This window comes from Carassius auratus, chromosome 32 (genome assembly GCF_003368295.1).
Source record: "Carassius auratus strain Wakin chromosome 32, ASM336829v1, whole genome shotgun sequence".
Classification (NCBI taxonomy): Eukaryota; Metazoa; Chordata; class Actinopteri; order Cypriniformes; family Cyprinidae; genus Carassius; species Carassius auratus.
Genome location: NC_039274.1, coordinates 1566485 through 1583573, shown reverse-complemented (window position 1 = coordinate 1583573; position 17089 = coordinate 1566485). Strand labels below are relative to the sequence as shown.

The following is a 17089-nucleotide window of genomic DNA, read 5'->3' as shown; positions in this document are numbered from 1 at the left end:
AATCATGTCCAAAATTAGACCCTGCAAGGCAGAAAAATTCGGACCACATGCTTGGCAAGATAAACAAATGATTTATGATACCCCCGAGCCAAGACAATATCTGATTGGTCAAGACAACATTTGAGGTGTGGCCAACAGGCCAGTTTAAATACCTAGGACACCATAAAATCTGGCTTTTAGTCTCTAGCTATGCTGCTGCTATCAGCCATGCCAGCTTTTAGTTCTAGCCTTGCTTGTGCTATCAGTCATGCCTGCTCTTAGCTTTTAGCTTGTAGTTTTGCTACCTAGCTTTAGCTTCTCTAGCCATGCTGTTTAGTCATCACTGTTTGAGCGCGGTTCCAGTGTGCTTCGGCCTGCAAGCCTGCTGCTACTTAGCCACGATGAGGAACACACAACCTTGTCTCGTCAAACTTTATTTCTTTTCTTTTCCGTTTGAGAGTTTCGTGTTCTGAGTTAAGTGTCGAGTCTCCGACGCCTGACCTCGGATGCCCGTTCAACCCAATGCTGCAGACATGATGCACTCTCAGCCGCGCATGCGCACTTAACACACATGCACTGTCAGCCGCACGCATGCGCTTTGAGGACATGCATGCTGAGGCACACGCATTCAAATGTAAATAAAAAGTTTTTCACGAGGTTAAAATTCCTACTTTAAAAAGGTGGACATTAATTTTTTTAAGAGTACCATTAAGTCTGGTGGCTAGGTCACGGCTCGGATTTATATAAAATTAAGACTTTGTTGAACAGCTACACTAAAAATGTCCGATTGCTTTGCATATGTAACGTTACCTACGTAGATGGTCCGCATATTGGCAAGATACATTATTAATGGAAATACATTACTAAAAACTTATTCCGACCTGAAATGAATTGCAATTACATAGTAATTAAACTGAAATCAAAAAGAAAAAAAGCCGCCTATTTATATTTCTTAATTGTAGGAATGACAAATTGTATATGTCATTGTAAAACTTTATATTGAATTATTAAATTACTGATTAACAAGCACCTGTTTATTGTAAAATGTAAAATGAAAGATATATATAACATTTAATAATGAATTATTAAATCATTAATTAACAAGTCTCCTAGTCACAGCCAATGATAATGTTCTTTCCAAAACTGACACACCATAAAATAAGACACACACAGCAGTTGGTGATTGTTGACTTTAATAAATAATAAAACATAAAAACATGGTGTTGCATGTGGGTTTTTCACATTTACTGTAGTTGAATAATTTTACTACGTAAAATAAATGAAATGTTACGGACTATAAAAATATAAAACTGTCTTTCAATTTTGTGTTCGACAAAAAATTTGCAGATGCATTTTGTCCACCACATTCTCTAAAAATGCATGCATGTCTTGCATAAATTCAAAAACAAATGTCAGTGGCTCTACAAGATCGTCCTTGCTGAACTCGTCACAGAACAATGGTTCCAAGGCCTCAGCAGCTTCTTCATCCTCCATGCACAGTATACCAGGAAGCTGAACTGATCCGAGAAGATCCCTAGAGTTCTCTATGCACCACTGACTGGCAGTTTTAAGATCCGTCATGACACGCACCTAAGAAACGGCATTGCAAAAGAGGATAAATAAAAATATGCTGAACAATAATGGCTGTAACCCCTCTAACAATACCTACTTTTCGTGGAGACTGAACCACCTGCTTCTTTGATGCAAATTCAGGGGTGAAAAGATCAGTTTCATCTACCTGAAAAACACAAATTCTGAGTTTGAGCCATTACCTTTAGAACTACCTTTTTAAGGTAACTGGTAATTTTCCTGAGGGGCTGCTAAAAGATAACATGTTACCTGTACGTGGAAAAGCTCTTCCTGTTATTGGTAAAAATACAGCACAGGTTTACCTGGTTTGTCATGATAACATGCCATTTTAACCTTATGATGATTCCCAAGTATTAGCTTTTACCTGAGAGATTTCTCCAAACCTCCTTTTTCGCAACCTAAATACAGGCTGCTGCTCACCTCTAAGGCAGGCTTTGGACTCCTCAGCATAGTGGGCAAACAATTTTCCATGTCTGGAAAATAGTGATTGAATATTGAATGTTACATAATTACTTTCTCATGAAAGCTTTAAATATTCAAATCCAAAAAAGATCTTACTGTTCCAGTCTGAAGTTCTCCATTAACATGACGCACCACCATTTCCTCAGCTCTGCCATGTCCAGCTGCTCAAAACATAGAAAATGTAATGCTCTTTGGAAGTTACATTGTCTCAAAGTTACTGAAAACTATTCTAATACTTACAATTGTGTAGTCAAATGGGGCATCCAGCACTATGTACAATGCAGACTTTAAATGAAAAACAAGTCAGTATTTCGACAAAAACAATATAAATTAACCAAAAAAAACATAGTACAGATCTTACCATCAACATAAATATACCACAGTCGTTTCCATATGGTTGTCCTGGAAAACCCTTAATTATATTGAAAGGCGGGAATAAGCACAATTTCATAGATGGATCGATTACAGATAGATAGAAGGAAAGATTAGATAGACAGCCAACCAGTAAATCAAGGCCTGTTTTTTCAGTCCATTTTCCCGGTATAATCCTACATGCAATTTCCCTGTCAAGAATGCAAAAGGACAAATACATGAATAACTGCAATGACAAAATCTAAAGGTTGTTCAAGCGTATATATGCGCAAGGTTATTGGATATATGAATAGATAATCAGAATAGTCTTAATATTCTCTCTCTCTATCACATACAAGCATACATACAGTACATGCATGAATGCATACATAAGTTTTGGTGTAAAAATAACCTTTCTGCATACAACATCTACAGCGGTGCGTCTCATATGGGGGGCCTGTTTCAGATAGACAGGGCATCCATAATCTTTGAGAACAGTGTTATTTTGTTTCTCTGCCTTGGTAAGTCACCAACACAAAGTGATAAATCCAGAATTAAACAGAGACCCCCAGTATGAGAAACCTGCTCTAGAAATGCTCGCAAAAGAAACAAACTTTCAAGCTCCAGCAAACAAACAATGGAACTCTCATTTACAATCAACTTGCAGAAGAAAGACTGGTCAAAAGAAACGGACCAGCTCTAAACAGCAGAACCAACATCTAAAGCAGGGGAGAACAAACTCAATTCCTAGATGGCCACTGCTCTGCAGTGTTTTGCTTCAACCATAATAAAACAAATCACGTCCTTCAGGCTTATTTAAAAACTACATTGTTTGTGTGTTGGAGAAGGGTTGGAACTAAGATCTGCAGGGCTGAAGTCATCCAGGAACTGAATTGACAGTTCTCAGACCATAAGCAGAAGCTTACAAAATGACACACTAGAGATTACAAATAGAATTCTGTAACACCCAAGTCAGTCATATGAATTTGGAATGAGATGGTGCTGAGTGAATTATGACAATTGTTTTTTTGTTTTTGTTTTCGGTCATCTGTACCTTTTAAATAAATAAAGAGGGGTGCTGATGCAAAAGGTCTGAGAAACCTGCTTTATTATAGAAATAAAAACAGCTATGCAATACAAAAATATGAATAATAATAATAATAATAAAAGAACAGAGAAAGGTCATAAGAACGTGACCATCTAAAAACAAACAGAACCGGCATTAAATTATTTTATCTAAAGACCTCAACAGCGATTTGTATGTCTGGGCACCGAATCCATGTGGTGTCTCAGCACATTTAGAATCTAGACAGAGAATCACTCTCTGTGCTGGTTTCAAAACCTACAGAAATTAATTTTCAAATCAAATTTTTTTACTGAAATGAACTATTAACATACTGCATTTACATTATAACTTTGCTTTCATAAAATAATCAAAATGCTATAATATGTTACTTTCTAAATCATAAGATTTTTTATTACGTACACACAGCTGGTAGTGTCCTGGTGTCCATATTGGAATCACCACCGCTTCTTTTAAGTGAGCATCATCCTAGAGCAGTAATGAAAGATTGTAAATCAAAACATATGATTTGTGAGCATAACTAGTAATGGGAAAGTGCATACTTACAGGCAGACTTAACATTGGATCACAGCTCATTGGGGGTAGCCATGTTGGTACGGTATACAGGTCAACAATATGAATGTCCTTTCCCTGCAAAATATTGTATAGAATCATCAGAAAAAATCTGCCTAATCTTAATTTGAAAGTTAGGGACACCTTTGATAGATTAGAAAGTACCTTTGACTCTGCAATTCTGTCAATCAGTTGAAAACAACCATTTCCAATCTAGAGAAACACATATTATATGTAAGAGATAATGCATAACTACTTGCAATTTAAATGCACAATGCGGAGGCAAAGAGCCACCTGACAAAGCATTACAATTATTTGATGCACAGCTAGCCATGCAACACCTGCAAGCTTAATCAGAATAAAGCATTCAGACAGACGATGTAATTACATTTAGGAAACACTTGTAACAAAACATAATTTACATTTTATCAAATCTAAAACAACCAATATCTTACGGTAGACTCCATGTCTCGGTTTAAGCCCAAGGTTCAAAAATCAGCACGGGTCAGGCATGCCTTTGCTGTTTGAAGAATCAGCTCATACCCAGGCCTCTCTATGTAACCCCTATCACCCGGGTCCTCTCTGACGCTCCTCACACTCGCTCCGAGCGGGGCTCGAACCCGGGTCTCCGGCATGGGAGGCGGACGCACTAACAAGGAGGCTTAATGGCTACAGCCACTAGCGTCTGTCGCTAGTGCGTCTCTTGAGATCGGGGAGTGAGGTTTACCTCCACAGCACTACTCGCTGGCCTCCGTTACATCTATGTCCAGTACGTAGTTGAGCTATTAAAATTGCAATATTTGAAAACCCAAGGTTAACCATAAATTTATGCAGAACTGTTGTATTGTTGATCTTATGAAACTGACCAGTTCTTTCTGAGCTGAATGGTATCTTAAAGACCATGAAGTTCTGCAGATCGTTATGTGCATCTCGTCAGTAAAGCTGGTTCTCTAATCAGCGGTTAATTACCTCAGGTGCCTTGATTTCACATAGAGCAGCTGTTACTACACAGAGCCATTATTAACTGAGAAGATGCGCAAATCCATGTTAATTTTCAGCGTTTATTAGCGCATCTTCTCGGTTAACAACGGCTCTGTGTAGTAACAGCTGCTCTATGTGAAATCACGCACCTGAGGGAATTTACCGCTGAGGCTTTACTGACGAGAGGCGCATTAACGATCGGCCGATCATGATCGGAGCAGCCCTAAATAAAATAAATATACTTACAATAATTTCTGTACCACCTTTAAATCCTATGTATCACGTTGAGTGGCCTGTTCGTGCACTTTAAACAGTGCGCATGGGTGTGTCTGAGAGTGCATGTGTCCAATTGCGCATGCGTATGTCTGAGAGTGCATGTGTCCAACTGCGCATGCGTGTGTCTGAGAGTGCATCATGTCTGCAGCCAGACCCTCCTCGTTCAACTTCAACCAGCGCACACGACTCTGCACTTTCAGCCAACGCCCAACAACCACGGGCTTCCCAAGACGTCACTTCAGCAACTGAACTTCCAGCCAATCAACGACCTCGGGATAGCCCTTTCACCGAGACTCCTTTTTCACAAGAGATGCAAGTAGCTTTACCTCCAGACTCTGACCTTTACTGGTGTATCTAATATAATTTCAACCTCACTGAGGAACTCAATGCAAGGGCTAATTACGTGATTGATGGTTGTTTATGTTTATGCAATTTAACGTATTGCTGTAAACTTGGATTCCATATTTCCATTCTTTTAAACTCATCCTTCCCTAAGTTTCGATCTTCCTGCAACTTGTATGAATGTGTGAGTGCATGCGTTTATGTGTTAGATTAGTTTATATGTCTTAGATTTATCTAATAAAGCCTTATTCATATTGGAAAGAGAAGTATCTTGTGTTTTGTGCTTACAAGTTAATGTCTTAAACTGCAGATCTTGTTACTGTGCTAATTGATAGTGTTTCCCTATAGTTTGGATATTAGTATCCAGTGCAGATTTGATGTTAAACGGCTCGTCCACTGAATCACAGGACGTCTCAGTGACCAGCCGTGAAACAGTGATTCTGTTCAAATTCCCTTTAAAATCTTAAATGATTCCCTTTGAGCTAAATTGACCTGTTTCCGTTACAACCTCAAGGCTCAGTACTAGGGCCGCTACTCTTCACGCTTTATATGTTACCCTTGGGAGATATCATCAGGAAACATGGTGTTAGCTTTCACTGTTATGCTGATGATACTCAGCTCTATATTTCTTTGCAGCCTGGTGAAACACACCAATTAAAAAAACTAATGGAATGCATAGTTGATATAAAAAACTGGATGACGAGTAATTTCTTACTGCTAAATTCTGAAAAAACAGAGGTGTTAATTATAGGACCAAAAACTCTGCTTGTAATAACCTAGAACACTGTCTAAGACTTGATGGCTGCTCTGTCAGTTCTTCGTCATCAGTTAGGAACCTAAGTGTGCTGTTTGATCGCAATCTTTCCTTAGAAAGCCACGTTTCTAGCATTTGTAAAACTGCATTTTTACATCTAAAAAATATATCTAAATTACAGCCTATGCTCTCAATGTCAAATGCAGAAATGCTAATACATGCATTTATGACCTAAAGGTTAGATTATGATTGTTCTACACGTTTAGTAAACAAACTACAGCTAGTCCAAAATGCAGCAGCAAGAGTTCTTACTAGAACCAGGAAGTATGACCATATTAGCCCGGTCCTGACTGCACTGGCTCCCTATCAAACATCATATAGATTTTAAAATATTGCTTATTACTTACAAAGCCCTGAATGGTTTAGCACCTCAGTATTTGAATGAGCTCCTTTCACATTATAATCCTCTACGTCCTCTATGTTCTCAAAACTCAGGCAATTTGATGATACCTAGAATATCAAAATCAACTGTGGGCAGCAGATCCTTTTCCTTTTCCTATTTGGCGCCTAAACTCTGGAATAACCCACCTAACATTGTTCGGGAGGCAGACACACTCTTGCAGTTTAAATCTAGATTAAAGACCCATCTCTTTAACCTGGCTTACACATAACATACTAATATGCTTTTAATAGCCAAATCTGCTAAAGGATTTTTAGGCTGCATTATTTAGATAAACCGGAACCGGAAACACTTCCCATAACACCCTATGTACTTGCTACATCATTAGAAGAATGGCATCTACGCTAAAATTTGTTTCTTTCTTATTCCGAGGTCACCGTAGCCATCAGAACCAGTCTGTATCCAGATCAGAGGGTCACTGCAGTCACCCGGATCCAGTATGTATCCAGACCAGATGGTGGACCGGCACCTGAAAGACAGCAGAGACAAGGACAACTAGAGCCCCAGATACAGATCCCCTGTAAAGACCTTGTCTCAAAGGACCACCAGGACAAGACCACAGGAAACAGATGATTCTTCTGCACAATCTGACTTTGCTGCAGCCTGGAATTAAACTGCTGGTTTTGTCTGGTCAGAGGAGAACTGGCCCCTCAACTGAGCCTGGTTTCTCCCAAGGTTTTTTTTCTCCATTCTGTCACTGATGGAGTTTCGGTTCCTTGCCGCTGTCGCCTCTGGCTTGCTTAGTTGGGGTCACTTCATCTACAGTGATATTTCTGACTTGATTGCAAATAAATGCACAGACACTATTTAACTGAACAGAGATGACATCACTGAATTAAATGATGAACTCCCTTTAACTATCATTTAGCATTATTGACACACTGTTTTCCAAATGAATGTTGTTCAGTGCTTTGTTCAGTGCTTATTTTGTTTAAAGCACTATATAAATAAATTAAAAAAAATTAAAAAAAGAAACTAGAAACTAGGCACAGGAGAAAACTTGGTGACGGAAAGTAAGGACTCCATGCAGACAATTGGAAACAGATCGGATTATATAGGCAGGGTAATAAAGTGAAGACACCTGAGTACAATTAACAGGAGTGCAATTACTGTGATGAAGGGACAAGGCTTGTGGGATTCAGGAAGATCAATGGTGACTTGACTCTGCTCATGAAGATCATTGGTGACTTGACTCTGCTCATGAGGATCATTGGTGACCTGACTCTGCTCATGAGGATCATTGGTGACCTGACTCTGCTCATGAAGATCAATGGTGACCTGCATTTGTTCATGAAGATCAATGGAGACTTGACTCTGTCCTTGAGGATCCCCAGTGACTTGACTTGTCTCCTGAGGTCTAACTGTGGTAGTGCTTAACTCATGAGTGTCAACAGTGACTTGACCTGACTCTGGAGTATCAAAGGTGACTTGACCTGACTCTGGAGTGTCAGGTGACTTGACCTGACTCTGGAGTGTCAACGGTGACTTGACCTGACTCTGGAGTTTCAACGGTGACTTTACCTGACTCTTGAGTGTCAACGGTGACTTGACCTGACTCTGGAGTGTCCACGGTGACTTGACCTGACTCTGGAGTGTCCACGGTGACTTGACCTGACTCTGGAGTGTCCACGGTGACTTGACCTGACTCTGGGGGGTCCACGGTGACTTGACTCGACTCTGGAGGGTCAACGGGAATCTGACTCGACTCTGGAGGATCAACAGGAACCTGACTCGACTCTGGAGGGTCAACGGGAACCTGACTCGACTTTGGAGGGTCAACTGTGGATGTCATCCCATGTAGAGGCGTTGGACAAGTGGCCATCTTGTGCCAAGACTCCGGACTGTTGGCAGTGGCGCTGGTCTGACAGCCACCTTGTGCTGTGGTGCTGGTTGGGTAGCCATCTTGGGCAGTGGCGCTGGACCGGCGGCCATCTTGGGCAGTGGCGCTGGTCTGGCAGCCACCTTGTGCTGTGGCGCTGGGTCGGCGGCCATCTTGGGCAGTGGCACAGGGCCGGCGGCCATCTTGGATAGTGGCGCTGGGCCGGTGCCCATCTTGGGCAGTGGCGCTGGGCTGGCGGTCATATTGTGCAGTGGTGCTGGGCTGGCCGTCCTACTATCTGTAGACCCCGGTCTAGAGTCGGCCATCCCACCGAGAGAGACAGGTGTGGCTGAGTCATCCCACCAAGATCGATGCTGTAGGTAACTGGTGAACCCCCAAAAGTACAGTATCTCCAGCCCCTTCATCTCCCACCCAGGTAAATGGTCATCCAGGCAGTCGTTGAAAAGGTCCTTCAGGGCCTCATCATTATACCCCATCCCCACTGCCATTGTCCATAACATTTGCGCCAAGCCCCCACCTCACTCCCCTTTTGACGTAGAGTGGATAGGTTAGAAATTTTCCCCATCCGCTCCTCTATGGTGGCTGGGGAATGTATACGAAATCCCACACCACTGGATCTTTGCATGATGGAGTCCTTCTGTCACGTACGGGAACACAGGAGATGGAAGATCCAAGTGCAGTGTAGATTTAATAGGTTTATCCAAAATCAGAGTCAAAACAAGCGGGGGTCGTAATCAAACATCAGTCCAAACAGAAACAAACAAATAAAAAACAAGATCAAGAACAGGAACTAGAAACTAGGCAAACGAGGAAACTTGGTGACAGAACGTAAGGACTCCATGCAGACAATTGAAAACAGGCCGGATTATATAGGCAGGGTAATGACTAGAAAGTCCAAGAGTTCCATTAACAGGAGTGCAATTACTGTTGTGAATATTGACCCTTATCTTTAATTTTTTTTTCTTTCCCATATATATATATTTGTACTACATATCCCACAATTCCAAGTAGACTACAATACCCATGCAAGTGCACTACATTACCCATACACTTCCTGGTCAAGGTCTATAAGTAGACCTCACTTCCTTTCATTGTTTCTCTTCCTTGGGTAAGGTGTGGGTGTTTGAATGGACACCCAACCATGTCCTTTGAGTCCTTTCCTTAAGATGCGTTAATGACTTAAGATCATCTTGTACATCCTATACATCTTGTACATGTTGCCCATCCAGTTCATCCTGTCCATACCCATGTTATGGGAATTGTCTATGAATAATCATCTTGAACTTAAAAGAAAAGAGAGCAAAGGACTGGTATCTCTCCGGTGTTTTAATCAGACACACCATCAAGTTTCTACACCTCCGATGAACTTTGGATATATTAACATCTGATATCCTACAATTACTGTGATGAAGGGACAAGGCTTGTGGGAATAGTAGTACCTGCGGTGAGGTGCCTATGGGGAAGTGAGACCACTAGTGGACACCCCGGGAAACAGAGACCAGACAGCGTGACAGTTCCAGCCACCAAAAACATATTCCCAAATAACCTGCCTGATTTATCTCAACTGCTATTTGTACCCAAAATACACATAAACTAGACAGAATGACTGGCAACATGGGCACTATTTTCTCTAATACATTAGAAGCTGTTGCCCTCATCAAATTGAAAAAGATTAGAGAAAAACATAATGTACCATGGTATAACAGTAAAACTCACTCTTTCAAGAAAGTAACTCGTAGTCTTGAAAGCAAATGGAGAAAAATTAACTTGGAAGTTTTTAGAATTGCATGGAAAAACAGTATGTCCAGCTATAGACAGGCTCTAAAATCTGCCAGGGCTGAACATATCCACAAACTCATAGAAAATAACCAAAACAATCCAAGGTTTTTATTTAGCACAGTAGCTAAATTAACAAATAACCATAACTGTTCGTCAAGGCCACAAACTCATTTAACCTGTCCAAAACCAAATGGCTTCTGAGTAAAAGGAATTCAGTACTGTATGAGCTGTCATCAACTTGCTGCGCGAGTGTCAAAATGTCCACCACAATTTCACCAATTACTTCCATTTTTCAATACATTCTGCAAAATCGTCTATTAATAATTGTTTATTACCGTAGACTGTGAGTGACGTAACTTCCCAATGCAAATACGCCCAATAAAATGGCCCCACCCCATAACTTGATTGACAAGTTTCCGTGTAGATGTTGGAAATTCAAATGCAAAAGGAATTGTGAATCCATTAGAGTTTTGGCAGTTTACATGCGCAGTGCAGAGAGAGTGAAAAGGCAAATGTGGTAATTAATATTGCTATTTAAATATGACAGGCTCATTGCTCATAAGATATGGGAAACACAATTGCAAACGGACTTTACATTTCCATTTTGAATTTGGCAGACACTAGGCGTTCGCTTAAACGAAAATGCAAACGGTAATGCGCGATTTGCATTTGCGTTTGGATTATTTCACATTTTATGTGTCCACAAGTTGAAAACGCAATTGCAAATACAATTTGCAATTCCTTTTGAATAATGTCCGGAATATCATTCCATATACCACAGTTGTTTTTTGAACTTGTGAAAAAAATGGAGAGAGAGAGAATAGCAAGAGAGAGAGCAGAGGAGAAAAGAAAAGAAATCAGCGATAGGCACGAATGGAAACACTAATGACCAGCTAACGAGTGCTAACACGATGCAGGTGCACTGCACTCACGCCTACTCGCATATGACTTTTACCAACAAAAAGTGTTAGAAAATTTAAATCAATCAGTAAATCAATACTGTATATTGTTTTCTGTGAGTGAGTAAACAAGATGATTTTCACATAATTTAGAAAGAAAATGATGTGAAAATGATGTGCTGATTACAGTGAGATTAGACTTTACCCATTTAGATATTTATAAGAAACTGAAAAAAGTACAAATGTCAGGGCATGACAAAACTTCTCCAGGCCCCAAAAATACCCTTAGGGTGTACTCACACTGCCAGCTTGAACCGTGCCCGAGTGCGTTTGACCACCAAAGCGCGGTTCGTTTGACTAGTGTGAGTGCTCCGAATCGTGCCCGGGCGCGGCTCGATTAGCCGGCCCTGGCCCGCTTGGAAGAGGTGGTGAACCCCCAAAAGTACAGTATCTCCAGCCCCTTCATCTCCCACCCAGGTAAAGGGTCATCCAGGCAGTCGTTGAAAAGGTCCTTCAGGGCCTCATCATTATACCCCATCCCCACTGCCATTGTCCATAACATTTGCGCCAAGCCCCCACCTCACTCCCCTTTTGACGTAGAGTGGATAGGTTAGAAATTCTCCCCATCCGCTCCTCTATGGTGGCTGGGGAACGTATACAAAATCCCACACCACTGGATCTTAGCATGATGGAGTCCTTCTGTCACGTACGGGAACACAGGAGATGGAAGATCCAAGTGCAGTGTAGGTTTAAAAGGGTTATCCAAAATCAGAGTCAAAACAAGCGGGGGTCGTAATCAAACATCAGTCCAAACAGAAACAAACAAATAAAAAACAAGATCAAGAACAGGAACTAGAAACTAGGCAAATGAGGAAACTTGGTGACAGAACGTAAGGACTCCATGCAGACAATTGAAAACAGGCCGGATTATATAGGCAGGGTAATGACTATCAAGTGAAGACACCTGAGTTCCATTAACAGGAGTGCAATTACTGTTGTGAATATTGACCCTTATCTTTAATTTTTTTTTTCTTTCCCATATATATATATTTGTACTACATATCCCACAATTCCAAGTAGACTACAATACCCATGCAAGTGCACTACATTACCCATACACTTCCTGGTCAAGGTCTATAAGTAGACCTCACTTCCTTTCATTGTTTCTCTTCCTTTGGTAAGGTGTTGGTGTTTGAATGGACACCCAACCATGTCCTTTGAGTCCTTTCCTTAAGATGCGTTAATGACTTAAGATCATCTTGTACATCCTGTACATCTTGTACATGTTATGGGAATTGTCTATGAATAATCATCTTGAACTTAAAATAAAAGAGAGCAAAGGACTGGTATCTCTCCGGTGTTTTAATCAGACACACCATCAAGTTTCTACACCTCCGATGAACTTTGGATATATTAACATCTGATATCCTACAATTACTGTGATGAAGGGACAAGGCTTGTGGGAATAGTAGTACCTGCGGTGAGGTGCCTATGGGGAAGTGAGACCACTAGTGGACACCCCGGGAAACAGTACTCAATCGTACTCAATCGTACTCGGGCTGGTTCATGGCAACTGTGCCTTTAGACTCCAGAGGGTTAAAATAAAAGTGAATGATCAAATCAGATTAGATTGATAGATAATATCTAAAATATGGTGGGAATTATGTTATATTTTATCACTTTAAACAACAGAGAGTGATAGTAAGATAAAGATTCAACAGAAAGAAACAAAGCTACAAGGAGCTACTGTACCATCACAAATAGCAGCAATGCCAGCTGGAACCAGTAATAACAGTGTCCAACAGTGACACCCGCAGGTAGGAGGCAGGTTTGGTTTTGCATTGTACTACAATTTCTCTATAGAAGCAAGGTGGGTTATTTTATAAATATATAAGTTTGATAAACATTCATACACAGTAGGTAAAATGATTTTCATGCCATTTTTATTATTATTATTTTTTATTTTCTTAATGAGGAAAAATAATGGGGACCAAAAACTGATAACCACATTCTTCAGAATATATTATTTTGTGTTTAGAACAAGAAATAAAATAATAAAGGTTTAGAAGGATGAGTAAATTACAGAATTTTCATTTTTGGGTGAACTAACGCTTTAACAGTGTTTCTGAACTATTTGAAGTGCATGGGTAAGAATTTTAATATATAATTTATTTATTATTAATATAGTCTGAGTTTAAAATTAAAAATTGTGCTTCATGTTTAAATGTATGGTTTTATGAGCACTTCTGTGGGGCAGCAAGTGGCAGGGTATCTGGCTGTACAGAGACCTGGTGATGGTAAGATTTAACCAATAACTTATTAAAGAATAAGTTGTAAATACTGTAAATGAGTCAACCTGCCCCCAGCATCACAAAGCCACAATAAGACAGTAAAAATCAGCCCCCTCCAGGCCGCTATTTAGTGTGTGAACATGCATTGAAATTTATATTTTGAAAAGTCATTAATTGTTTTTTGAGCAAATATAGAACTTGTGTTGCTTCATAAAATTGAGGTTAAATCATACATGCATTACTTTTATGATTTCTTTTTTTTTTTTTTTTTTTTTTTTTTTTACTTGGAAATCAATCAATTCAGAATGTAACCAAAATAGTTTATTGTTTAAGGCACAAAAGTCCAAGATTTCCACCATAAAATTGCAGTATTTATAAAACACAAAAAGCATTTATTTGAATTGGTTTGGTTTTGTGTTATCTAGATGAGTACCAGCGTTCCGATATTCTTGGAGGAAACTGAATCTGCACCACCTTTCCTACTTTCCTACTTGAGGGTCAAATATCCTGATCCACATATCCTGTGTTTTTTCATCTGCTGAATGTTGTTGACTCAAGCACTACTGTATTGTGTTGCAAAGTTGAAGGTATTGACTCAACTTCACTTATATTTAGCAACTTACACACAGACCTGCACTCACTGACACGTACAGGACTTGAAGTATAACAGACAATTTTTTTAGAAGCTTTCATATTTCTGATGACATAAATGCCCATATTATGCCTTCGTTTATTTTAAATGTGACCTTTCCATGATGTAAAGTGACATAATAAAGAACTAGTTTGTTTAAAAAACTCATTGCATTTTGCCTTTATTTTTTAAGAATTCTGCTGTGATCCCGGACAAAATTAAATGTAGCTTTATGGATTGATTTGATGTACTCTCAATGTAACTCTGCAAGATGACACAAATCAGAAATGTTACTATAGCTCTAAAAATATTAAGACAATTTGTTCACTCACTCACAGCTGATTTTATCTCTAAAAGAGTTGATTAGCACTGATGAATTTGCTGTGCAGAACAGGAATAACCCAGCTAGATCATTCAGTTGCACTGTACATGTTGACTAGGCCATTAAATTAAGTTGACACAGCAAACCCACACTGTTTTTACAATAAAAAAAAAAAAATTAAGTAGGGCTAAACAGAGGGTCTTGACTGAGCAGTAATGTCACCTATATTATATACCAGGAGACAAAGAGATCTTCAAGATGGGTGTCAGACTTCCGTATGGCGGGCACAATGAACGAGGAGAACAAGGGGATACGAACAACAATAGTCTTTTAATCCAAAATAGGAAATAACCCTTGGCAGACGGGAACACAGAGGTTGAAATACAATCTCCGACAAACATAAACTGAAAGGACTGGGGATTTTAAACACAAGAATAATGAGGTACTAAGGAGACACACCGAGAATCAAAGTAACAATCAGGGGAACACAGGTGCATGGAATAACTATAAACAGGGACATGTAATACATGGGGAACAAAACCACAACAAAAACAGTTCTGGGGCGATACATTACTCCTCCCTCCCGGGAGGATGGTGGAGCTTGTGGACTGCAAAACCATTTCGGAGAGTAAGGAGCTAGGAGCCAAGGTGGAGCTGATTGGGTCAATGGGCCGAGGCAGAGTCCAGTCCTTGGAGGCAGAGTCAAGGGAGACATAGTCATATGTGGAGTCATATTCAGATGATGGTGCACTGCAGGCTGTGCTGAGACTGGCATCATAGAATGCACAGAGTGCGTTGTCTGTATAGTTGGTGAGATGGGCCACAGCCAGAAACAGTATGGTATGACCCTCAAACGATTCTTTCCCCTGCTCCTGCAGGAGGATGAAGGAGGGGTGAAGGAGGGGGTCCAAAGGGCACAAACAAAAAAAAAAAACCTTAGAGAAAAACAGAAACAAAACGGAAGGGAAACATGCAATAAACTGTTTAGGTCGGAGATTCTGTCAAATCCCTATGGTGAGGAGTACACAAACAACAATAGTCTTTTAATCTAGAATATCCAGGAAGTAACACTTGGCAGACAGAAACTCAGAGGCTGACGTGCTATCTCCGAAAACACAAACTGAAGGGACTGGGGCTTTTAAACATAGAAAATCATTCATACTTTCTTACATTTCCAGTAAGATTTGGTCGAGACTACCTGAATGCAAGTCTGAACATCAGCTCTACTTCCTTATTTGTTAATAGCACTGCCAGACTGTCTACGATTGTTCCACTCCTGAGTAGACTAGTAATGACTAGACCAGACAGCTACATGCCTCTAGCTTTAAGGCACTGTAGGAGATGGGAGGTCCTCTTACGCCATCATCCAGGCAATCTATAATCAGTGTTTTTCCAACCTTCTACCCATGAAAGTGCACTGCAACGGCAGTCAAACCCATGACTTCCCACCTGTCATCTCGTACTAGATCGATGAACCAACAGTTCTGCACTCTGATGTTACATAGCCTGTGAAACAACAATGGCAGCCCCTATGGATGCGATTTTTATGCAAAATGGTACTTTGGTGAGAAATAGACTTAAGGAGAATATAATGGTGCAATCAAATTAATAATCTAGCTACCACAATTCCTTGCGCTCATGCAGTTAGGTCTGACTTGCCTGGAACACTTCAAAGTCATGAGTTATGGTTTGAAATCGTGACTTACAGGCTAACAGCATTTCCACTGGCGGCCGGCAGACAGAGCACAGTGTCTTTTTGACCAAAAACAGAACTGCGTAATCATTGACTGTATCCTCCACTGCTGACCTTGTGCAGATGTAGTGCATTAACCGGTGTAAATTATTTCACACTGAATGCTATTTATGGATGTACATGAAAACTAATATATATGTTAAAATTCAAAAATGTCAATTATTTTCATATTTATATAGAATGATAAGAATTTAGGTATGTGCACTGATTATTGATGTAGCAACAAACATTTCAAAGTCAAAACAGTCAGAATAACTGCATATATTTAGACCTAATGTGAAGGTCTAAAAACTGAAATCAAGTTGGAAATAAAGAACACATTCAAATCCAAAGCTACTAGTAACCAAACTTAAGTCAAACTAATAACAGAAAGGGTGAAGACAAAGCAATTGTGTATTTTCAAACAAAAAAGCTTCCCATACCAAAATCTCTCCCTTTCTAAAAGATACACAACTCAAACAGCCTTTGGCTCAGTCTGGGATCGGTATGCAGGAATTCGTCTCATTCTACTCCCGAATTTAATGTTTTCTTTTCTCATATCTGTCCTCTTGGGCCAGAGATAAGCAGACTCCAAACAAATGATTAACAAAATATTCATTGTCTTCTTTCCTGGTGCTCAGATTAATGTATTTACATATGGTACACTGAAGAAACACACTGAAACTGTGTGTTTTATAACAATTACAAAGAACAAAGGCAAAGAGACACATTAAAGCCAGCTTCAATGCCAAGCAAGAACTGAT

The 17089-nt window shown here is 39.9% G+C and overlaps 1 protein-coding gene across 1 annotated transcript; it reads right to left on the bottom strand.

Annotated features, from left to right (window-relative positions):
- Positions 1-1138: 1138 nt before the first annotated feature.
- Positions 1139-4499, bottom strand: LOC113051300 (uncharacterized). Its single transcript, XM_026214911.1, has 12 exons — positions 4474-4499; positions 4184-4231; positions 4013-4096; positions 3869-3934; positions 3627-3724; positions 2393-2594; positions 2272-2316; positions 2128-2192; positions 1934-2042; positions 1819-1839; positions 1649-1717; positions 1139-1569 (listed from the first exon to the last, which is right to left on the bottom strand). The coding sequence occupies exons 1-12, from the start codon at positions 4483-4485 to the stop codon at positions 1297-1299; spliced, it is 1092 nt and encodes a 363-aa protein (XP_026070696.1). The 5' UTR covers positions 4486-4499; the 3' UTR covers positions 1139-1296.
- Positions 4500-17089: the final 12590 nt, after the last annotated feature.

Coding starts and splice junctions, on each gene's coding strand:
- LOC113051300 (XM_026214911.1), bottom strand. Junction 2,193..2,271: donor CCCCATTTGACTACACAATT/GTAAGTATTAGA, acceptor TGTTTTGAGCAG/CTGGACATGGCAGAGCTGAG. Junction 2,043..2,127: donor GAGAACTTCAGACTGGAACA/GTAAGATCTTTT, acceptor ACTATTTTCCAG/ACATGGAAAATTGTTTGCCC.